The following is a 25276-nucleotide window of genomic DNA, read 5'->3' as shown; positions in this document are numbered from 1 at the left end:
CCAAAAGTATTGGTTGGAGCAGCAACCATCATTCCAGAGTTCCACTGCTCCACGGCACATCGCTGGGGGCTTCATACCCCCAACTGGCACTAGTTCTAATCTATTGACAGTCCTTCTTCACAGAAAGCTTTGTGTGCACATTTGCACATCTGTGTCAGCAATGGCTGCACCTTAAAGTAGCTGAATGCATTCATTAGAAAGGGTGTCCACATACATTTGGAAAAATTGTGTACAACATCTTAAAAAGAGAGGATATTTGGTTTAATTCATAAACAATGTCATATTTTATTTGTTGTTGTCATATTTGCACAATAAAGTCTCATGGGAAATGCACTACATGCACCCTTCCTTGTTATAATGTCTGGTTGAGACTCACGCTAAAGGCCTTTCATTTGTTAAAGTACAGATTACATGTTAGACTGCTGCTCTCCGTCATTGCCTCTCTGTTTTCCTCTCTCTCTCTCACACGAACACAACAGCTATGCTTATCTCTGTGTGTGACACGTTAGAGATCTGGGTGTGTGAACGCTCGACTGATATTAGAATTTCTTCGAGTGTGAGTATAAGGAGGTGTTACTAAAGAAAATCAGCCAGAGGCTTCACTCGTCTTGGGTTTAAGTCGAAATATACAGAAGTAACTATACAGACAGTTAGATAGATTACTATTCTCCTCCTTTCTCTCTTTTATATACCAAGGAAAGAAAGAAAAGCTTATACTGTTTGAAACTAAATGCAGTGCTCCAGGAAAGTTGTGATAGTGCAGATCATGAGACGTATGCAGCCACGGTTGAAATGAAACCTACTGTATGTGACTGGTCATTAAGAAACAGCAGTTAAGGGGAACTGTGGAAGTCAAGGCAAGAAGTCGATGAAAGAGTCTGGTCTATACAACAGAATTACCAGCAATTACCAGCAAACCCAAAACCAAAACCCACCATGAACCACAAGCTGTAGCTTTGGGAATGGTCCTTCCAGTTCCCAGACCTCAACAGTACTGTTAATATGTGGGTGGGTGTTTAACATGCTGTGCAGCAAGACAGCCAGAGACCTAGAAGCTTTCTGCAGAAAGAGAGGGTGAAAATCCCTGAAACAAGACTAGAAAGAATCCTAGCTGACTAGTGTTTGCGGAATGTTTGGTATTAATTAATTAATTTATTATTTAATGTAATAATATAACAAATACACTTCTTTATTTACTTTAATCAAATACATTAATTCTATTTTATATGAGCAAAATATATCTTGTCTTTGAGGTTCCTTTACTTTTTGTCAAGGCCTAATGTTTTTTTTTTCTTTCAGAAATTCTGAAATTTACTAAATTAATGTTTCTGTTTACATTACAAATATGATTACTTACTGTTATAATTAACAATACATTGACAGCTTTGGCTTATACTGGAGTTAATATTAAGAGAGCATCTCCACAAATCATGAAATGCATCCTGTGCATGTGTGTGTGTGTGTAAATGTACTTGTGCCTATAATTATGCACATGCTTCATTTTCCTGTTACACAGATCCTGCTAAATGAACTTGAACCCCATTGGAATAAACATCAGCATATCAGGCTGATAGCACATCAAACAGGGAGGTTAAGGGTTCAATGTATCATCACAGTTCATTATAGCTAGTAGGCATATGGTTATGCACAGCTGTGTGTGTGTGTTGTGCAGCAAAAAGTGATTAGTGCTGCACTACGGTGACATAAGGTCAGCTGTCCTCCAAATGCCCTCTACAGCCTTGAACTCCTGAACATCGCTGCAGCCCCAACTTAGTGCACCACCAGGCCCAAGTGAGAGGCGGAAGTGTAATTTGCTTCCAACAAATAATATAACTGCTGAGGTGTGACTTGAGATGGACTCACCAGACCATTTTTCTGAGTGGCTGAGTGTGGAAGCAATCAGATTACATGGCTCTTGATTTGAAGGTGAACTTGAACTGAATCTGGACGTGACCGAAGAACTCACTATGACTAGAATTACTGACATCCTCAGTAAGACCATCTGGGCCACAGTTTGCAGCCATCAATCTCTCTCTCTCTCTCTCTCTCTCTCTCAATCTGCTTTAGGCTACATTATTGACACAACTGCATTAACTACATTAATGACAAATGATGGCTTGGCTTGGTTTTTCAGGGCTGATTGTTACAGCTGCAGAGATTGACTGATAAAGCTGCATTTTTCTTCCAGACTATGTGAAGTCCTTTCGCAATACTAAACTGCATCACACACAGGGCTGCACAGTGTTGTAAAAAAAACGGACATTGCAATATTCTTCTGCGATATTTAAAAATGCAGGATTTTCCACCAGATTTCACCAGCAGTCACCAGAAGTCATCTAAGAATCATCGAACAATAGAGAATTTACATTTACTCCAAGATTAGAGTAACATAAACTGTACATGGCAGATATAATCAGCCTCTGGGAGATATCTCAAGACAAAAGAGACCCATGTGAACTTTCCTGCAACACCAACAGTGTTGATTTAACACTGGAGAATGTGCTGTGTACCTAGTAAACCAGGAATAATAAATAATACAGAGGGCCCGATATCAGGTTTCTGATATCGATTCCGAACCCTTAGGTACCGGGCGACACCGTTCCCAGCCCAAGCTTTAAAATGAGACATTTGTCATTGACATTCTTCACTTAGAATGGACATCTGCAAGATATGTACTATATCACACAGTGGGAGTGTGCAGTTTTAGACTAGATTTGATACCGGATTGGATCAGATTCCTTCCTTTTCCTTAACATCGATACCTGGATAGCTGGAAAAATACATTTATGAACACAATACACATATGTTTATTCTGAATCTGTATGCATTTGTAAATATTTTAATTAGTTTGAATTGCCAGGATTATTATTATTATTAATAATAATAATAATAATAATAATAATAATAACAACAGTGCCATTATAATCGTTATTGACTATTTTACTGCTTCCTACATATTGTAATAATAATAATAATTGTTATAATAATAAAAAGGTAAAAGTAAAGGTGCACGTATTTGTCACTGTACAGCGAAATGTGTCCTCTGCATTTAACCCATCTGTGGTAGTGAACACACACACACACACACACACACACACACTAGTGAACTAGGGGCAGTGAGTACACACACACCCAGAGCGGTGGGCAGCCAACACCAGCGCCCGGGGAGCAAAGAGCGTAAAGGGCCTTGCTTAAGGGCCCAACAGTAGCAGCTTGCCAAGCCCGGGAATCGAACCCACAACCCTGTTATATATAATAATAATAATAATAATAATAGTTATAGTAGTACAGTGTCTATTTTACTGCTCCCTACATATTGTAATACTAATGTTACAATATACTGGAATATTATACTGTTAATCCTGTGCATATCCATCTTACCTGCAGGTCTAAGCCTTTTTCATCACAGGTAGATGAAGTTCTCTGGTGTGAAAAACTTCTCTGGCTGGAGACATGCGAACATCTGCTGATGGTTCAAAAGAACAGCAGGAGGAGGCTATGGATCCGCATAGCTTCACCGGGAGACGGCGGAGACAGCCCAATAAAGGAATGCTAAGCATGTGGCTCTCTGGAGGCGTATTGCTGCTACAGCCCTCATGCACATCCACCTCTCACGTCTAAACCCATAAAAGCCAGGATACGGCGAGCGCGGGGAGGCGTTGGGGTCGCGCTACACCCCGCTGTCTGCTCTGTCTGTGACACACCGAGAACCGGCGAGACTCGCCTATAGGAGCGGTCAGAGCTGGGAAACGCGCCGTTATCAGAGGGGCTGATGAAAGCCCATGCGCCAACGGCGGAGCGTAATTTGCAGCCGTATGACTGTGGAAATCAAGTTGCGATTCAGACCGAGACCGATGCGCACGAGAACCGCGCACAAAGCCGTCCAGGCGCACACCGGTGCTTCATATTACAGACAGCTCCCAGCAACACGTCTACGAAGTTGATCAGCTTCAGCTTCATTAGCTAATCCGAATAAATATATACTCACAGCAGGTACACTGAGCACCCCCCATCCCCATCCCCACCATCGCCTCCTGTGCCAGAGGTGATTACAGCCGTGTGTCTTCTGACCAACCCCGAAGGTACACAGCACAAAGGAGAGAGAGGCGATTTAAGGGAGACGAACGTACCTTATCGCCTCGAGAACATCCCCAGCAGGATTATCCCGAAATGGGTATAGTGCTCAGAAATCCCCCCCCGCTAACGCAGTCCTCCAGCTTCAGCGATAACACCCTTATCCTTTCACCTTTTCCAGGCAGCAGCGACTGCTGGACTCATGCCTGATGACTGGGCGGCGTAATGACCTCATCCAGCGCTAGGGGGAGCTAATAATTAATAACCGCAGCTCATAACTGCACACGTTAGCTGAAATGGATCTCCTCGTTTAGCTGTGAGCGGTACTGCTGGGTCGCTAGGCTGCTTTAGGTGTAATCCTTTGTCTTATTTTGCAGCTGGAAACACTGCCACGAGCACGGAGCAGAACCGTGACTATCCATTCTGTCTCTGCAGAGCATGATCTTCAGAGAGAAGAGCCATGTACAGAAACATGTTGTGTGAAAGTTTGAGAGTTTGCATGTCTGTAGAGCATTCTTTTTACTAAAAGAACCATATACAAGTTTTTGCATAGGGGGAAAAAAAAACATCGTAGAGTGTTTGATCACATCCTTATCAGCATACAGTGCTGAGAAGCGTTTTGAACGGTTGTTGTCATGGTTCAGTTCATGGTTTTGTAGACTAACACTGAGATAAGGAACTGATCAGCACAGTGATTTATCAGTCTACTTATACGTCAGTAGACTAACACTGAGATAAGGAACTGATCAGCACAGTGATTTATCAGTCTACTTATACGTCAGTAGACTAACACTGAGATAAGGAACTGATCAGCACAGTGATTTATCAGTCTACTAATACGTCAGTAGACTAACACTGAGATACAGAACTGATCAGCACAGTGATTTATCAGTCTACTAATACGTCAATAGACTAACACTGAGATAAGGAACTGATCAGCACAGTGATTTATCAGTCTATTAATACGTCATTAGACTAACGCAGAGATACAGAACTGATCAGCACAGTGATTTATCAGTCTACTAATACGTCAGTAGACTAACGCAGAGATACAGAACTGATCAGCACAGTGATTTATCAGTCTACTAATACGTCAGTAGACTAACACTGAGATAAAGAACTGATCAGCACAGTGATTTATCAGTCTACTAATACGTCAATAGACTAACGCAGAGATACAGAACTGATCAGCACAGTGATTTATCAGTCTACTAATACGTCAGTAGACTAACACTGAGATAAGGAACTGATCAGCACAGTGATTTATCAGTCTACTTATACGTCAATAGACTAACGCAGAGATAAAGAAGACTATGCTGCGCTACACCAATAAGAGTCCTTGGGCAAGACTCCTAACACTACAATGGCCCAACTCTGTAATACGATTAACCTTGTAAGTCGCTCTGGATAAGAGCGTCAGCTAAATGCCATACATGTAAATGTAAATGACTTATTTATGTAATGTAAATTATTTAATGTAAATGTACTGATTTATTTATCAGTCTACTTATACGTCAGTAGACTAACGCAGAGATACAGAACTGATCAGCATAGTGATTTATCATTCTACTAAGACGTCATTAGACTAACGCAGAGATACAGATCTGATCAGCACTGATTTATCAGTCTACTAATACGTCATTAGACTAACGCAGAGATACAGAACTGATCAGCACAGTGATTTATCAGTCTACTTATACGTCAGTAGACAGTGATTTGTTCAGTCTACTAATACTTTGGTAGACTAACACTGAGATAAGGAACTGATCAGCACAGAGATTTATCAGTCTACTAATGCTTTGGTAGACCAACACCAAGATGAACTGATCACCACAGTGATTTATCAGTCTACTAAGACGTCATTTGACTAACACAGAGATAAACTGTTTAACACAGTGATTTATCAATCTACTAAGACGTCAATAGACTAACACAGAGATGAACTGTTTAACACAGTGATTTATCAATCTACTAAGACGTCAATAGACTAACACAGATAAAGAACTGATCAGCACAGTGATTTATCAGTCTACTAATACGTCAATAGACTAACACAGATACAGAACTGATCAGCACAGTGATTTATCAGTCTACTAATACGTCAATAGACTAACACAGAGATACAGAACTGATCAGCACAGTGATTTATCAGTCTACTAATACGTCAATAGACTAACACAGAGATACAGAACTGATCAGCACAGTGATTTATCAGTCTACTTATACGTCAATAGACTAACGCAGAGATAAAGAAGACTATGCTGCGCTACACCAATAAGAGTCCTTGGGCAAGACTCCTAACACTACAATGGCCCAACTCTGTAATACGATTAACCTTGTAAGTCGCTCTGGATAAGAGCGTCAGCTAAATGCCATACATGTAAATGTAAATGACTTATTTATGTAATGTAAATTATGTAATGTAAATGTAATGATTTATTTATCAGTCTACTTATACGTCAGTAGACGAACACTGAGATAAAGAACTGATCCGCACAGTAATTTATCAGTCTACTTATACGTCAGTAGACTAACGCAGAGATACAGAACTGATCAGCATAGTGATTTATCATTCTACTAAGACGTCATTAGACTAACGCAGAGATACAGATCTGATCAGCACAGTGATTTATCAGTCTACTAATACGTCATTAGACTAACGCAGAGATACAGAACTGATCAGCACAGTGATTTATCAGTCTACTTATACGTCAGTAGACAGTGATTTGTTCAGTCTACTAATACTTTAGTAGACTAACACTGAGATAAGGAACTGATCAGCACAGAGATTTATCAGTCTACTAATGCTTTAGTAGACCAACACCAAGATGAACTGATCACCACAGTGATTTATCAGTCTACTAAGACGTCATTTGACTAACACAGAGATAAACTGTTTAACACAGTGATTTATCAATCTACTAAGACGTCAATAGACTAACACAGAGATGAACTGTTTAACACAGTGATTTATCAATCTACTAAGACGTCAATAGACTAACACAGATAAAGAACTGATCAGCACAGTGATTTATCAGTCTACTAATACGTCAATAGACTAACACAGAGATACAGAACTGATCAGCACAGTGATTTATCAGTCTACTAATACGTCAATAGACTAACGCAGAGATACAGAACTGATCAGCACAGTGATTTATCAGTCTACTAATACGTCAATAGACTAACGCAGAGATACAGAACTGATCAGCACAGCGATTTTTCAGTCTACTAATACGTCAGTAGACTAACACTGAGATAAGGAACTGATCAGCACAGTGATTTATCAGTCTACTAATACGTCAGTAGACTAACGCAGATAAAGAACTGATCAGCACAGTGATTTATCAGTTTACTAACACGTCAGTAGACTAACGCAGATAAAGAACTGATCAGCACAGTGATTTATCAGTTTACTAATACGTCAATAGACTAACACTGAGATGAACTGGTTACTACAGTGATTTATCAGTCTACTTATACATCAGTAGACTAACGCAGAGATAAAGAACTGATCAGTACAGTGATTTATCATTCTACTAATGCTTTAGTAGACTAACACTGAGATGAACTGATCAGCACAGTAATTTATCAGTCTACTAAGACGTCAATAGATTAACGCAGAGATGAACTGATCAACACAGTGATTTATCAGTCTACTAATACGTCAGTAGACTAACACAGAGATTAAGAACTGATCAGCACAGTGATTTATGAGTCTACTAAGACATCAACAGATTAACGCAGAGATGAACTGATCGCTACAGTGATTTATCAGTCTACTAATACGTCAGTAGACTAACGCAGATAAAGAACTGATCAGCACAGTGATTTATCAGTCTACTAAGACGTCAATAGACTAACACTGAGATAAAGAACTGATCAGCACAGAGATTTATCAGTTTACTCATGCTTTAGAAGATCTCAGTAACATTGATTTAAATAACTCATCATCATTGTTCAGGTATTTAAGTATTCTAAACACATCGTCCTGAAATTAAAGAAGCATACGCTTAATTAAGAAGGTTTGTGTGTAGTACTTTTATATTTTGGTGGTGGGAAGCCTTTTTACAAGTTCCTTTAAAACTACAAGAGTTTTACAACATAGAAGACAGATTTAAAGATTCATATATTCAGAAACAAATAAAATCCCCTGTAAAACTGTGACAGATGACTGTGGTATGGCAGAGATAGCCAATAGACAATTTTTCTGGTTGTATAAAATAGCCTTGTTTTTCATAATTTTTCTAATTTAACTTGTTTTGATGTTTGGGAAAACATGTTTATATGTTTATATTTGTTTTTCATTCTAGTCAGTGTGTTTTGTTTTATACTGATCAGCACAGTGATTTATGAGTCTACTAAGACATCAACAGATTAACGCAGAGATGAACTGATCGCTACAGTGATTTATCAGTCTACTAATACGTCAGTAGACTAACGCAGATAAAGAACTGATCAGCACAGTGATTTATCAGTCTACTAAGACGTCAATAGACTAACACTGAGATAAAGAACTGATCAGCACAGAGATTTATCAGTTTACTCATGCTTTAGAAGATCTCAGTAACATTGATTTAAATAACTCATCATCATTGTTCAGGTATTTAAGTATTCTAAACACATCGTCCTGAAATTAAAGAAGCATACGCTTAATTAAGAAGGTTTGTGTGTAGTACTTTTATATTTTGGTGGTGGGAAGCCTTTTTATAAGTTCCTTTAAAACTACAAGAGTTTTACAACATAGAAGACAGATTTAAAGATTCATATATTCAGAAACAAATAAAATCCCCTGTAAAACTGTGACAGATGACTGTGGCATGGCAGAGATAGCCAATAGACAATTTTTCTGGTTGTATAAAATAGCCTTGTTTTTCATAATTTTTCTAATTTAACTTGTTTTGATGTTTGGGAAAACATGTTTATATGTTTATATTTGTTTTTCATTCTAGTCAGTGTGTTTTGTTTTATACTGATTTGTTCTTTCAGTAAAAAACAAAAAATTACACCGACACCCTGCCTTCACTCCTTTTTTTTCATGCCTTTGCACATCATTAATCAGATTTCTTTTGACCTCATGTTTAGATTTGATGTTGTTTATTACTCTTCTTAATCTTCCCTCACTCTAAGCCTGCAGCATCTGCAATTTCTCTCGCTCTCTCGCTCTCTCTCTGCCTCTTTCTCTAATGACAGGGTGTGGCAATTCAACAGCTTGACTAAATTCCGTCCCTAATTATGTCAAACAGTGAAGATCAGAAAAAAAAAAACAGAGAACACAGAGGGTTTTGCACAACAGCAACAAATTAGACATGTATTGCTAGAGTCAGGCTCTGCCGCAGACAGAAATACAAGGTGTAATTATATTAATCAGTTACTGACTCCTTAAGCAGACGTTAAGAAACCTTCTTGACTGGATTGTAATCACCCCTTTCTGTATTTCTCTGTGTGATGTTCTGTATTGACCTTCAATAAGCACATATTCCTGTTCTTGGCCACCTCTTAGCAGTGGTTTTAATTACATCCCTTCGCTCTTCAAAATCCTATCCAAATCCTCTCAAATCCCTGAGTATGGCAGCGATTCACTACCTACTTCATTTCTTCATTTACTTCTTCGCTACCCGAGTTGCCTATATGGTCAAAAAGACTGGCTGAAATGTACATCATTCACTGATGTTTATACAAGCACCAGCTTTAAATGGCAGTGTGTGTGTGTGGTGAGGGGGGGTGGGGTGGGGGAGGTTGGGGGGGACTGTATTATATCCAGGGGCGAACTGGGACAAAACAATCGGCCCTGGCATTTTGGACCAGACCGGGCCACCACATTCGATAACGCACACCTTTTCAGTCTTTTTAGTCTCTTGCAATGAGTTAACGGGAATCAGGAAGAGTGGACACAATAAATACAACCAAAAAGTGTCATTTATTAACATTTATTAACTCTCTCTCCCGAACACCCTCCTCTTCGGGGGATACTATCCCAACCTAGCTCAGCGGGAACTGCTGGACCTAAAACAATCTTGCTATCTCCTTTGAGATCTCACTGGTCACTCCTTCTACAGAAGCTCGAAGTCTTGGTGTAGTCAAGGATGATCAGTTATCGTTCTCAGGTCATTTTGCAAACGTAACTTGGTCCTGCAGATTTCTCCTGTACAACATCAGGAGAATTCCACCCTTCCTCTCTAGAGAGGCCGTCCAGGTGCTCGTTCAGTCTCTCGTCACTTGCAGACTTGACTACTGCAACTCTCATCTGGCTGGTCTCCCTCTGCGCACCATCAGGCCACTGCAGCTTATCCAGAATGCAGCGTCACTGGTCGTCTTCAATGTCCCTAAATTCAGCCATGTCACACCACTGCTGCGTTCTCTTCACTGGCTTCCTGTAGCTGCTTCACACATTAGATTCATTTTGGTGGTAATGGTCAAAGGCCGATCCGCACCGAGAGCCCTTCGAGCTTTAAGTACAGCTCGGCTCGACCCGCCATCCCTCAAAATCCACTGAAGACAAGTGTCCAGGCTTTTTTCTGTCCTGGCACCAAAGTGGTGGAATGAGCTTCCCCTGTCGCAGAGTCGCTCGCTGTCTTCAAACCCAGACTGAAGACCCACCTCTTCAGAGAATACTTGGATGAATAGCAGCACTATGGTCACCTTATTGACTTGTGCTTAGTAATGTCTAAAGCTTAAAGGTATCTTTGAACTATTAGTCTAATCCAACTAGCTAAGGTTTTCTTATATAAACAGCAAAGCACTTTTGTAAGTCGCTCTGGATAAGAGCATCTGCTAAATGCCTTAAATGTAAATGTAATAGAGATTGTAGGGTGACTTTTTTTCTGCACTGCAAACTGCACTGGCATAATTTAAAAAGTGTCATTTTCTTTCACTGTAGCTTACATTGTCTTTAGCCACATAGGCTACATCAAACTGCCCCAAACACATTGTTCCTAGGCTTAAAAAATAATTTAGCCTAGGTCTACTATTTCAACCATTAATAGCCTAATAATGAAATCAGGATGCTGCCCGCTGACTCACTTTTCACATTGGTGAGTGATGGCTTTACAAATATGCCTAGAATTACTGGACTTGTAAAGAGTCACATGCATTGGCATAACATAGGCAATAGACACAATTTTATCATTTAAAAAAGTGTAATTTCCTTTCATTTCTGCACATTATCCCTAACCACCTACACAAAACCTGCCTAACATTTTTCCGGGGCCAAAAAGTAGCTTAGCCCTGGCCTAGCCTACTACTCACCCCACAAACAGTGATAGTATAATAATGAAATTAGAAAGCTGCTGCTGACTGACTGTTTTTGTTGGTGAATGCTGGTTTTAAAAAGTGCCCTCACATTTAAGATTATTTAGTTCAGGTTGGAAGAACTCTACTAATTTTAACAGTGTACACAGGCAGTCATAAATAGCCGCTAGTGGTGAGGACGTTCTTAGCTTATTTCACCTACATTTTCAATACAAACTAACTTGGCCAGGGACTCCATCTCAGAAAACGTTACAAAACGTTACAAAGAGCGAGGAGGGAGGAAGTGCACCGGTGCACAGAGGGAGGAGGTGTTTCATGATTTGATTGGGCCAGCACTGTGTCAGTAAAGAAAAGAACCAATGGGCCGCAGACCAGCGTGTTTCAGGGGCCAGTGCTTAGGAAACCATCTCTTGCGCTGACTTTTTTTTTTTTTTGGCTGAATGAATTACGCAGGCAGGACCAACGCGAAAGGGGTTGTTGTTCAGCAGTGTGATTGGACCAGCCCAGTGGCAATCGGGCCAGCTTTATGGGACGATCAGACCAATACATAGGTCAAATGAAAGTGTCGGGACTCTCGGCCCAAATAGCGCATCGGCCCACCGGGAAACGCCCAGTATGCCAGATGGCCAGTCCGTCCCTGATCATATCGCATCATATACAGTGGGGAAAAAAAAGTATTTAGTCAGTCACCAATTGTGAAAGTTCTCCCACTTAAAAAGATGAGAGAGGCCTGTAATTGACATCATAGGTACAACTCAACTATGAGAGACAAAATTCAGAAAATCACATTGTCTGATTTTAAGAATTTATTTGCAAATAATGGTGGAAAATAAGTATTTGGTCAATAACAAAAGTTCATCTCAATACTTTGTTGTATATCCTTTGTTGCCAATGACAGAGGTCAAATGTTTTCTGTAAGTCTTCACAAGGTTGGCACACACCGTTGCTGGTATGTTGGATCTCCTCTAGAGCAGTGATGTTTCGGGCCTGTCGGCAGGCAACACGGACTTCCAACTCCCCCAGGTTTTCTATGGGGTTGAGATCTGGAGGCTGGCTAGGCCACTCCAGGACCTTGAAATGCTTCTTATGAAGCCACTCCTTTGTTGCCCTGGCAGTGTGCTTGGGATCATGGTCATGCTGAAAGACCCAGCCACGTTTCATCTTCAATGCCCTTGCTGATGGAAGGAGGTTTGCACTCAAAATCTCACAATACATGACCCCATTCATTCTTTCATGTACACGGACCAGTCGTCCTAGTCCCTTTGCAGAGAAACAGCCCCAAAACATGATGTTGCCACCCCCATGCTTCACAGTTGGTATGGTGTTCTTTGGATGCAACTCAGCATTCACTCTCCTCCAAACACAACGAGTTGTGTTTGTACCAAACAGTTCTACTGTGGTTTCATCTGACCATAAGACATTCTCCCAATACTCTTCCAGAACATCCAAATGCTCTCTAGCAAACTTCAGACGCGCCCGGATATGTACTGGCTTAAGCAGGGGAACACGTCTGGCACTGCAATATCTGAGTCCCTGGCGGCGTAGTGTGTTACTGACGGTAGCCTTTGTAACGTTGGTCCCAGCTTTCTGCAGGTCATTCACTAGGTCCCCCCGTGTGGTTCTGGAATTTTTGCTCACCGTTCTTGTGATCATTTTGACCCCACGGGCTGAGATCTTGTATGGAGCCCCTGATGGAGGGAGATTAGCAGTGGTCTTGTAGGTCTCCCATTTTCTGATTATTGCTCCCACAGTAGATTTCCTCAGACCAAGCTGCTTGCCTATTGCAGATTCAGTCTTCCCAGCCTGGTGCAGGTCTACAATTGTGTTTCTGGTGTCCTTCGACAGCTTTGGTCTTCACCATAGTGGAGTTTGGAGTGTGACTGTTTGAGGTTGTGGGCAGGTGTCTTTTATACTGTTAACGAGTTCAAACAGGTGCCATTAATACAGGTAATAAGTGGAGGACAGAGAAGCCTCTTAAAGAAGTTACAGGTCTGTGACAGCCAGAAATCTTGCTTGTTTGTAGGTGACCAAATACTTATTTTCCACCATTATTTGCAAATAAATTCTTTAAAAATCAGACAATGTGATTTTCAGAATTTTTTTTCTCATTTTGTCTCTCATAATTGAGGTCTACCTATGATGTCAATTACAGGCCTCTCCCATTTTTTTAAGTGGGAGAACTTGCACAATTGGTGACTAAATACTTTTTTCCCACACTGTAGTTCAGAGGTTGTTTGGGGGAATACTAAGCTGCCATGTGCTGGGTGTCTTCCCTGCAGGCCGAATGGTGTTGTCTGCAAACTTAATTATGATTTTGGAGCTATGCAAATGCATACAGTCATGGGTGAACAGGGAGAAAAGCAGAGGGCCCAGCACATAGCCCTGCGGCCCTCCAGAGTGGTGTCCAGGGTGATGCGGGAAGACATCTCAGAGATCTCAGGGTCTGTTTGTCAGAAAGTCCAAGACCCAGTTACACATAAAGGTGCTGAGAGAGCTTGGTGACCAGCCTGGTGGTCATGACCTCCAGCATGTGTGCACAGCAGTCTGGGCCAGGTTGAAACTGTCAGTGAAGACCTGGGCTAAGTGTCCAGCACATGCTAGGAATGTGGATGTAAAAATTAAGAAGAAGGACTAACTCAAAAAAGCAGTCCGTCCCTGATCATATCGCATCATATAGCTGGAGATGAGTGCTTCAAATCACTGGACAAAATTCACCCATACTCCAGTATAGTCGACCTGCCAAGACATTAGAGGTTTAGGTTGTTGCCTGCTCTCATAGATACTGTTATGTGACATATTCTTTTAGTGCATTAAAATCTGCAGTCATTCTGGTGGTCTTCTGGAGTTTTGTTGGGTCTAGCTTTTACACTGGTCCTTTTATTGTTTATTGTTAAACCCTAACCTTTAGGAATTGTCCATCTAAGGAGATTTTAAAATGTTGCTACCGTTGTAGAGGCAGTCAGCTTATTATTGAATGTTTTTAAATGACCAAATGAGGGCGCCACATGCTGTGATGTGACTCTTGTTCATTTTAATAACCAACAGATGGCGCCACATCCCTGTAATATGTCTTCAGATCTGGTTCCCCCACCCTCTGGCACCTGGCTCAATGCCCAGTCGATTACAGTGATACTGATAACCCTTTTACTGGATAATCCTATTTCATATCATTCCTCTTAATCCTCCTCTACGCCCCTCTCTTCCACACTTATCCATCGCACACTTATGACATGGCACATTCTGTCATGAAATCAACATAGTGACAAAAGTATACAGACATCAAAAGTCAAAATATACATACATCCACTTAGTGTTTTCTGTTAGTGATCAGGATTGACAATAGCTTATGGCTTCTCTGTTTATTTCAAAGCACCCATTGGCTCATTGAGCAACGTACTGCAGACCAGAGACAGAAGGTTAATATACATAGTTATGCAGTATGTGCATGGAATATGGGCAGTAGTGTTTGAAAAGAAGCTGGCCCAGCCTCCCAGATGGTAGGAGGGTGTATGGTGTGTGGCTGGGGTGTGAGGGCTCCCTGATGATGCTGCATGCTCTGCACACTTAGCACTGGTGGGGAATGTCGCTGATGGCAGGGAGGTGTGCACCAATGATGCACTGAGTCTCCTTCTGCAGGGCCTTCCTGTCAGCCACAGTGGAGCTGCCGAACCACATTGTCAGGACATTCTCTATGGTGCAGCAGGTTAGTCAAGATCTGAGGAGATATATGGTTCTTCCTCAGTCTCCTCAGAAAGCAAAGATGCTGTCCTGCCTTCTTAACCAGATGAGAGGTGTTGAGTGTCCATGAGAGATCCTCAGAGATGTGGACACCCATCCAATCCTGTAGCCCTTAATGAGCTCTTGGGTCTTCTTTTAGAGTTGAGTGAGAGGTTGTTTAGGGGAATACTAAGCTGCCAAATGGTGTTGTCTGCAAACTTAATTATGATTTTGGAGCTATGCAAATGCATACGGTCATGGGTGAACAGGGAGAAAAGCAGAGGGCTCAGCACATAGCCCTGCTGCTCTCCAGAGTGGTGTCCCGAGTGGTGTCGGGAAGACATCACAGACTGGGGTCTATTTGTCAGAAAGTCCAAGACCCAGTTACACACAGGGGTGCTGAGGGAGCTTGGTGACCAGCCTGGTGGTCATGACTTCCAACATGTGAACACAGCAGTCTGGGTCAGGTTGAAACTGTCAGTGAAGACCTGGTCTTAGCGTCCAGCACATCCGGGAATCTCTTCAGCGCCGGCTCCTTTCCATGCATTTACTCTACTCAGTACAGAATGCACATCCCGTATGAACTAAATAAGCTGTCCTAGAGAGAGTGGCACTGTTTTTTTTAACAACTGCAGATTCCAAGATCATCAGTTTAAATAACTGTACATAAGTACAAATTATTGAGTGGTGCAGCTACTTTACCAAAATCTGTAAGAAGACCCAAACTGCCACCCTCAGAGCTAAGAGAAGATGGGTTCAGATGGTTTAGATAATGAGGAACATCCCAAGAACCAGCAAGACACAGGACTGCCATGAACTGGAACATATGGGAACACCACTGTCACTGTCTGCAGTCAAGTTCATATAATTTCTGGCTAAATGGAAGTTGTTAGTCCACAATGATGGTAAGGTATGTTTGAAATATTCAACCTAAAGAACACTTTACCAGCTGTACGGCAAAGCGGATGTAATCATTGAGAAGAAGGACTAACTCAGAAAAGCATAACCTCAAATAATGAGCTAGACAGTTGAAACATGGACAGAACTGAACATTCTAACAGGACAATGGCCCCAAACACATATTAAAAAGGTGGTTGTGGGATGGATACAGCAAGCTAACATTAAGCTTTTGGAAAGGTCTTCCTAAAGTCCTGACTCCAACTCGAAATTTCTCCAATCTAAATGATGTGCCGGGAAACCAACCAATTTAATGGAACTCTACCAGTTCTGCCAAGAGGAGTGGTCACACATCCAACCAGAGTTCTGCCAGAGGCTGTTGATGGCTACCAAAGGTATCTGGTATCAGTTGTGCTGATTGTATATTTTGGACCATGTATGTATGTAAGGATGGAAGTACAAACTCTGTGGACCCTGAAAAGCTGTGTAAAGCTGTGTTTCATTTGAGTCCATTGTCTCCAATGGGAAAAAAATAAAAGAGATGTCTTGGTGTTAGACGTGCAGATGGCGTGAGAGTAACAACACACTGGCTGCACTGAATGGCTCTGCATGTAATGCCCTACATAAGGCATAAAAGCCACTACACAATGCACTATAGTGTGGCTCTGAATAATATGAGACACTCACATCATAGGTTCTACATTTTTAACAGTATTTCATTTCTTTATAATTATGTTTTGTTTCATAACAAAATTTGCAGTATTCACATCATGCTAATGTATATCATAATTATCATCATCATGTGAAACTGAAACAAACAACAGTTTCTAATAGTGTTTCTTAGTACCTGATGGTTTATAATCCATCCTATAATAGAATAAAGTGTTCATTTATTTTAGCCACAGACTTTTTTTCTTCCTTTTTTTTTTATTTGCATAATGTTCTTTTTATGTCAAGCTTTCCCTCTGTTCCTCTTGAGTCCAATTCCATCTGTCTGTAGACAAACAGGGGACCCTGCTGGTGGAGTGGGTCGCACTGCAGTCTGATCGGGTAAAGGAGAAAGAGAGGGAAAGATATAACGAGGAGCACTCCAGGTTTGGGGGATTTTGGTGAACATATGGCTGTTTGTTTAAACAGACGCCGCTTTTGTAGAAGTCTTAATAGTCTTACGGTAACAAGCAGAGAGAACAGATTGGCTGTTTACAGAACGGGTCAGACTCGCTGCTACCTGTGTGTGCTGAAGGAGTGGAGGACTAATGGATTCAGCACGACTCGCTCACACTCACACACTGGCATATGGTATTACAGCAGGCCACAGACCGACATAATCCTCAAATAGGCCTGCACACTCCCGGCGTGACACTCTCTCTGTCTCTGTCTTTCTTTCTCTGTCTCTGCCAGGCCTCTCTCTCTCTCTCTCTCTCTCTCTCTCTCTCTCAGTCCTCACTCCTGTCTCTCTCTACACTCTCTGCACTTTTTTGAGAGGGATAAAGAATTGCTCAGATGTACCTCTGAGTACTACGGTGTAGCATTAGGCATTAACTGTTTAGGATGCTTTTGAAAGGACCTGCAGTCATCTTAAAAAGTAGAACGTCCTATGAAAACTTTTGACTTTCCTAACATGTGGACGTTTGATTGTCAGTGTAACAATATTGAGAGATGGTGGTTATACTGTATAGCTAAATTAAATGATAATTTATTATAATTATATATATATATATATATATATATATATATATATATATATATATATATATATATATATATATATATTATTTATGTATAGCTAATTATAATTAATTAAATCTATTTTCCTGAGAGAAAAAAAAAACCTATAGGTTCTTGCTCTTGCCACAGGTGATGGCAAAGCACATGCACCAAAAAGACACTGCACAAGTTGTTTTTCATGGGAGGTGTCCAAGGAGGAACCCTATACTGTAAAAAAAATCTTAATTCCATGAAAAAAGAACTCAGACGTTAGTATTTCTTTTTTAAAACATTCTATACAAAACCTTTTGCAATTGCAGAACATCTCATTGATCACTAAATCAATTTTATCAATTTTTTCAATTTATTTCTTATTTGTTACAAAAAGAATACAAAAGATACAATAATATTTATATAATATCTGTCCTAAATTACCATGAAATGTATGTAAAATTACAAACTTGGTATATATTATATTATATTTATATATATTTATGTAAATTGTAGGGTACATTTAATTAGTTGCATATTGATGTGCACACTGTAAAACGTGGCTGCCAATCAAAAACAGATTTAAAATTAAAGACAAATATTCTAAGTGCAAAAACAATACATTTACAGAAAGTATAAAAGAATTCCTGAATTATTACAATCAAACACCTGCACCAAAAAAACATGCACAAAACACATACATCTTTCCCATTGGCTCCTGGCACCATCTATTTACATACAGGGCGTGTCCTCCAGTCATTGACTCTCACCATCAATGTGTTGTGGTTTCCGCAGAGCTACCTTCTCTCAGGTGTGCTTGTAGGTTTAATGTAATGGTTGATTGTCTGTAAGAGCAGGTTACCTTTTTCTGTGTTGCTAAGCGTGACTCTGTACTGTCTGCATGCTAGGAATCACAGATGAAATCACAGAGAAATGTTTAGCACTGTCCTTTTAAAGTAGTTGACGCTTTAAAGGTGTTTGATTGTAATAATTTAGAAATCTGTAAAATTTCTTTGCAGAAACTTTAATGATAATTTCTGTAAATTTGAATAAAAGTATTTGACTTTAATTTTGCATTTGTTGTTTTTTGTCATATTACTTTAGCAATATTTTAAAAAGTAAAAAAGTATTTTACTTTTTGTTTTTACAATTTGTTTTTTTTTTCAGTGTAGCTAAAAAAAGACTAAATTAACAGAAACCACCTAGACCGAGAGCAGCACTTCTAGAACAATGTTCCTTGGACAGATAAATCCAATGCTGAATTATTTGAAAAGAGTAACAGAAGACAAGTTTGATGCACATTAAACACAGCATCTGAGCACAAAAGCCTCATAACAAGTGTGGAACATGGAGGGAAAATATCATAGTTTGGGTCTGCAAGCTCTCCTTCATAGAATACAATATGAATTATTTATTATATCAGTGAATGCTTTTAATGAAAATGTGCTTAATGAACCTGTGAAAACTGAAGCTGAAACATTCTGCATTCGCAGCAGAAAGAATTCTGCATGGAGGAGTGGGAAAATCTTTCTTCCAATTGATGCCAGAGACTGGTTAGATGGATACAGGAGATGTCAGCCAAAAGGGGAAATACTAGCTATTAGGGCAAAGGGTGTCCTAACTCATTCCTCACATGAAAACTACATTTCTGTTGACATAATCTGCCGAGACAATGCAAGACATCATAGCGCTCATCAAGCGATGGAATGAGTTGAGGGGTGAAGACGTTCAGGCGATGTCATGGTCAACACAATCACCAGATTGAAACACTATTCAGAACTGAAGGTGAGGCTGTGTTGATGAAGGTGTGGGAAAGGGACATCCAGCTTTTATACATGCTTCAAAATCAAGGTGCTAGAAAATATTCTGTAAGCGATGCCATTGAAGAACCACTATTGGTTCCTACCAAAGGTTCTTTTGAATGATGCCAAGTGTAGAAGTAAAACAGCAGGGAAGAATGTGTGGAGAGAAGTTCATTATTGTTTAATTAGTTTTTGTTTGTTTTTTTGATAAAGTGGTGTGAGGCATTCATCAAGGCCTCAGGAGGACCTACAAAATCTGATAGACACCCTTAGTCCTTTTTTTACCAGTTTATTGTTATTTTTTTCAAGTTCGTTTCAGTTGTGGATCAATGGTCCATTCATAAAAACTCCAAAAATCATTTTTGACTGCCAGTGTATATACTGTCAATAATAATAATAATAATAATAATAATAATAATAAGACTATTATTAATAATAATAATAATAATAATAACAGTAATAATAATAATAATATGTGCCGAATATTACATATTATTGCCGTCACACAAAAACATTGTTTCTCCAAAATGCTAAGAAGCTAAATTTTGCATAATTTTCCGCATAATTTTGAAGCATTTCTATTGGTCCATTCATGATGAAATTTTGATACATTATAAAGAACAACTTCCAGATTCACATTATGTCAAAAAGTGACATAATATTTTTTTGTGGCAGCGAAAATACGTAACTGCCTATATGTATTTATTATTAGAATGCTAACCCTGTATACAACTGTATTATCATGTATTAAATCAGGATTATTTGTGGAATTATGAACAGAGAGAGAGAGAGAGAGAGAGCGAGAAACAGAGTGGGAAAGAGAAAGAGACAGAGTAGGAGGTGGAAGGGAGGGTCTACCAGACGGTCTTCAGACAGAATGATGAATAGACAGAAGGGAGCTGCCAGAGAGGACCTTGAACAGGTCACAAAAACACCTATCATAAAATATTTCTCTCTCTCTCTCTGAATACATGTAGCACTTTGGGTGTGTCTTTTTCTTTCACATACTCTTTCAGTTCTTATTCAGTCCATCATTTAAATCTGCCTGAGCCGAGCTATTCACCCACACACACACACACATACACACACACACTGTTGGCTGTAAATGATCTTGTAGGGTATATTCTGTGATTTGATGGCCATCCACCGCCCCTCATCCCCTCTGGTCCGTGGTCGTCCCCAGGGAGGTAGCAGACGGGCTGTGATTTGCTTGCCTTGGCTCGTCTGCAGAAACACCTGTCCTGTCTCCAGGGATCTACAGAGTGGTGAAGAGGGGAGAACAGCACACACTCAAGCAAACTCACACTGTGTGGCCTAACAGCTGACCGCAGCTTCGTATTTAAACCTGTCACTAAATGCTCCAAATATCAGTGTGTTTTTGTAATGTAGTCAAAGACTACAACACATATATAGCTACTGTATTCACTATCCAAAACAGTCAGTTAACCAACACATCTATTTATACTTTTTTATAGTTATTATACAGTATGCCAGATACTCCACCTTACCAAAGATACTGCCTTTACAGCAGCCATCTTTCATCAAGACATTGTTAAACACAGTAGGAGGAAACTAATCTATAAGGTAGAGAACAGAGAGCTGTTTGACCCTTCCTCAGCATTTATATAAAGCAGCATTTGCATATACAGTACACTAGACTGGAACTGCTTTTCTTTGCAGAGGTTAAACAAAACTTGTATAAATACAAGTAATAAAACTGGTTAGTTCCAAAGTTGTGCAGCTTTTCTAACCAATAGTCCTGTCACTGGATGTTTGATTGCCGGTGATGCCACCATTAGGGAGTCCAAGAGTGCCTAATTCAAATCAAATAAAATCAAATGTATTTCTAGCTAGCCTTCACCTTTTCAATGTTGTGATCATTGTGTAATAGAGGAGTTCTACCTAGTGGTTAGGAAATAGAAATAAAAAAAATCGGGGCTGTTCTATACCACTACAGCGCAACCTTCAGTGTATTACTGTGTAATTGTCATTCTATAGAATTCTATATAAAACTGCTATTATTAATTCAAACATTGTTAAGTCTTAAGTTTAAACTGCAACTTGGGCTATTTGATTCCAGAAATGTTGGTACTGACTCTGAATCTGATTCCAAGTAATGAGAATCCATGAAGTCGATTCCATGAATCAATTGCGCTGGGGGTATTTTGTAAGTTAGCTGTGCCAGAGCACCAGCCTACTGGTTACAACGATCATAAAAGAAGAAAATCTTATAATATAAATATACCTTCTATGTATATCCCTTTGATACATATTTTTTAATTGACATGCATCAGTGAAATTGGCTGGTAAATCATTATTACATTAGCTAGCCAATTTTCAATGGTTGTTGTTGACCTAACAGAGCACCTTGCAAAAGGATAGGATTGAGAATAAGTTTGAATACAGATCAATGGATTGGAGAAATCAAAAGGTCTTACAGTATGTTTGTGCATGAGTTTGGGCAAACTTGAGAGTCCAAAACTATGAAGTCGATTCCCAAATGCCTGGCATCGTTTTGGAATCTACTCCCAGCCCTAAATGCAACTACAAATACATCCAAAGCTTCAAACAAATGAATATGTGTCATATTAGTCAAAACAATACAAGACAACCATATATACCCCTTTTAGCCATCCGTGCAGTGAACACACACATACACACTAGTGATCAAACATACACAGTCACTGTGAGCACACATGCCCAGAGCGGTGGGCAGCCATTGCTGCGGCTCCTGGGGAGCAAAGAGGGTGAAGGGCCTTGCTCAAGTCTAGACATTGGATCAATCATTATTGATTTCCTGCCATTCAACATTAAACAAGCATATAGATGAAACATTTCTATTTATTTAATCCTTACCTTTCTCCATAAAGATATGAAATTCTAAAATTTCACAATACAAAATGACAAAAAACCTCTAAATTGTCAGAGGGTCTTTGGATATAAAGCATTTATGAAACATTTCCACTGTACATTTGAAGAGACTTACAGTAAACGTGTAAAGAAATAGTCTATAGAAAATAGTCTGTCTGTAAAAGAAAAACCAACAAACAGAAATAAACAGAGCCTTTTTGGTTGCAGACAGCATCTAGGAATCTAAGAGCGTATGGAATTAGGAATATAAAATGTAACACAATACATATTATACACAGCGTAACAATAATCAACTGCACTATAAACAATGTATAGCTATAGATCTATTGCATCATATTGCCCATTATTGTTTGGGAAGCAGGCCTCCTGTCTATGTCTTAGATTGCTTTATAGGTAAAGAGAGTCTCCTTCATGGAGACTAGGTGGCTTTTTGTGAGATCTTAGTAAAACTCAATAAAACTCTCAGTCTGTGAACCCATCCTGCTCAGAAGAGTATCTTGTAAGAGATCTATGTGACACATTCAAGGCGTTAACACATCTACCAGTGAAAAGTGCAAGATAAAATCAACAGCAAAACCATAACTGTGTAAACCACAGTAAACGACTGTACATTAAATCAGTACATATTTACAGTTGGTAAACACTCTGGATGAGGCTTTTTACAAACTCGAAATGAACACAACAACTGTTTTAAATGTACATAAACAAACAAACAAATCAACAAATAAATAAATATTAAAACAAAACATTACAACAAATAAATAGTATAATAAATATATCATAAATGAATACACAAACAAATCAATAAATAAATGCATTATTATAAAAAATAGCATCAAACAACATAGGTCCTATTTCTGTCCCTTTCAAGCAGGGCTATTCTGGGCAATGTTTGTAAAACGTCGGTTTCCTGATAAAGGACCCCCTGAATGCAAACCCATGTCAGTATCCAATTTTTTCTAATATTTGTACATATATTTTCCATATATTTTGTTCTGTGGGCCATCTTGCATGGATGAACCTAGCTTGCGCTGAGTGACTGTATCGTCCAATGAAACAACGTTTTTTTTTTTTCACTCGGCCAAGCAGCAGTGCTTTACTTAAGTTATTGATGATATTCTCATTAATATTTCACGTCTGCCTTCTCTTCTCCTCAGGGTTTAAACGTCTAGGACGTGGTTCAGGTAGGATATGTAACAGATGGCGAGCCGCAGGATCTCGATCTTGGAGAGCTTCTTGTCGGGCGGAAGTGTGGGCAGCAGCTTCCGGAGCTCAGCGAACGCCACGTTGAAGGCTTCAACCCGGATGCGCTCCCTTGTGGCGTGGGCCAACCGGTATTTGGCGGTGGCGCGGCGCCGACGGCGCTTCTCCTCACGGGTCAGAGGGGGCACAAGGGGAGCGCGAGCGGGACTTACTGTCCGGATCCAAATCTGGCGGGGTGCTCCACTTTAATGACGTTGAGGAGCGTTTCCGGGTCAGACTGAGGCCACAGCAGGTCGGAATCAGAGTGATCTGGACTGAGCATCATCTTTTACTTGAAGGCGTGGGAAGAGTGGGTGAGAAAGAGGGTGAGGGTTAGGAGTCCTGGGGAGAAACAGAAAGAAAAGGAGGACATTTTTTGGGGGGGAGAACGGTTTTGCCATACGACACTGAACTTAGTGGACCTCTCCAGCTGGCATACAAGCCCTCAACCTTCTCAAATCTATTGTAAAGCAGTATCTTTGGGGTTGTGGATTCATAATCATGTCATGTAATAACCCTCTCTGACATGGTTCTTCGAGCAATGCCCTTTGGTTCCCTGAAGAAGCTTTTAAATTAAATAAATAAATATTTATTCATCAATGTAAAGGTTCTTCACACTCACTGTCAGAACTTTTAGTTTTAATCGTGTAGCTTTTACGTGAAGCATTAAACAAATAAGACGTCTGGTTGGACGTCTGAATCATTTTTCTCACGTCTTACTGATTTCATGATTTCATGATTTCCTGAAATTTAGAAAACTCAGTAGCTTCTCTTTAAGCCTGATGTTTTGGTACAGGATCAACATGAGTTACAAGTTCCTCCTACTGTTTTGATATCTATTACCCCCCCCCCCCCCCACACACACACACACACACCACACACTGTCCACTGCTGCGATATTTAAGTGTCAATCACTCTGCTTAACAGAAGGCCAACACATTCAGCCAGCCTCAGCCCCTAACAAATCATTTAACACAGTAGACAAAACATGAGCTGGAGAAACATCACACTCTATACGATATGGGCTGATTGGGGTGGATTGGGGGAAGAAGGAAGGAAAGAGGAAAGAAATAGCAGTTTTAAAAAATAATAATAATAATAATAAATTAAATACAAACAAACAAACAAACAAACAAATAAATAAAAAAAATACTTCCTCTGCTCTCAGGCTCAGCTGTGTAATTTGGCTTTGTTATCATTAGTTGTCTAGAACTCATTCTTTACTGATATTATGAATTTTAGTCAGAAACTAATTTGCCATAATCAACATATATATAAAATACATACATATATATTATATATATATATATATTATATATATATATATATATATATATATAATTCCTCCCTTCTTCACTGTCTCCTTTTTTCCTCTTGAATGAATCCTAATACTTTTTGCCCTAATCCACAATTCTGGTCTTTATTCCTGAACTATATTCCAAAACTAAATTCACGTAATTCAGTTCTGCCACACATTTCCATTCAATCGACAGGAGAGAAAATATACAGACGTTTTACCTGGCCATGCTTTTGTCCATTCCACTTTATCAGACTGAGCTTACAAATAGTAAGATATATGTGATATTATAATATATAATATGATTATATATATATATATATATATATATATATATATATATATATTATATATTTTATATTTTTGTGAATATTAAACACGCGCGTTATGTGCAGACTACAGATTCATGGGCTAGATGTTCAGATTA

At 39.6% G+C, this 25276-nt stretch overlaps 3 protein-coding genes across 4 annotated transcripts in view; all 3 read right to left on the bottom strand.

The window, feature by feature from the left end:
• vangl1 (VANGL planar cell polarity protein 1) overlaps nt 1-4276 on the bottom strand; it is a 55611-nt gene extending 51335 nt beyond the window's left edge. Inside the window, exon 1 of one of the 2 annotated variants that reach the window (XM_072686370.1) lies at nt 4131-4276. The gene's annotated coding sequence lies outside the window, so the exon portion shown is untranslated. Of the gene's footprint in view, nt 1-3381; nt 3477-4130 lie in introns of those variants that run through there. The other variant, XM_072686371.1, reaches the window with a different exon arrangement.
• The window catches only part of ankrd50l (ankyrin repeat domain 50-like), a 145974-nt gene that overhangs the window by 3674 nt on the left and 117024 nt on the right, over nt 1-25276 (bottom strand). The gene's annotated exons all lie outside the window — the stretch shown is intronic.
• On the bottom strand, nt 23173-23838 carry nhlh2 (nescient helix loop helix 2). Its single transcript, XM_072685222.1, is given in 3 exon segments — nt 23173-23704; nt 23706-23748; nt 23750-23838. Coding segments are annotated over 3 exon segments (366 nt in total). The 3' UTR covers nt 23173-23470.

This window comes from Salminus brasiliensis, chromosome 8 (genome assembly GCF_030463535.1).
Source record: "Salminus brasiliensis chromosome 8, fSalBra1.hap2, whole genome shotgun sequence".
Lineage (NCBI taxonomy): Eukaryota > Metazoa > Chordata > Actinopteri > Characiformes > Bryconidae > Salminus > Salminus brasiliensis.
Note: the sequence above shows the minus strand (reverse complement) of the source record. Positions and strands in the feature narration are given on the sequence as shown.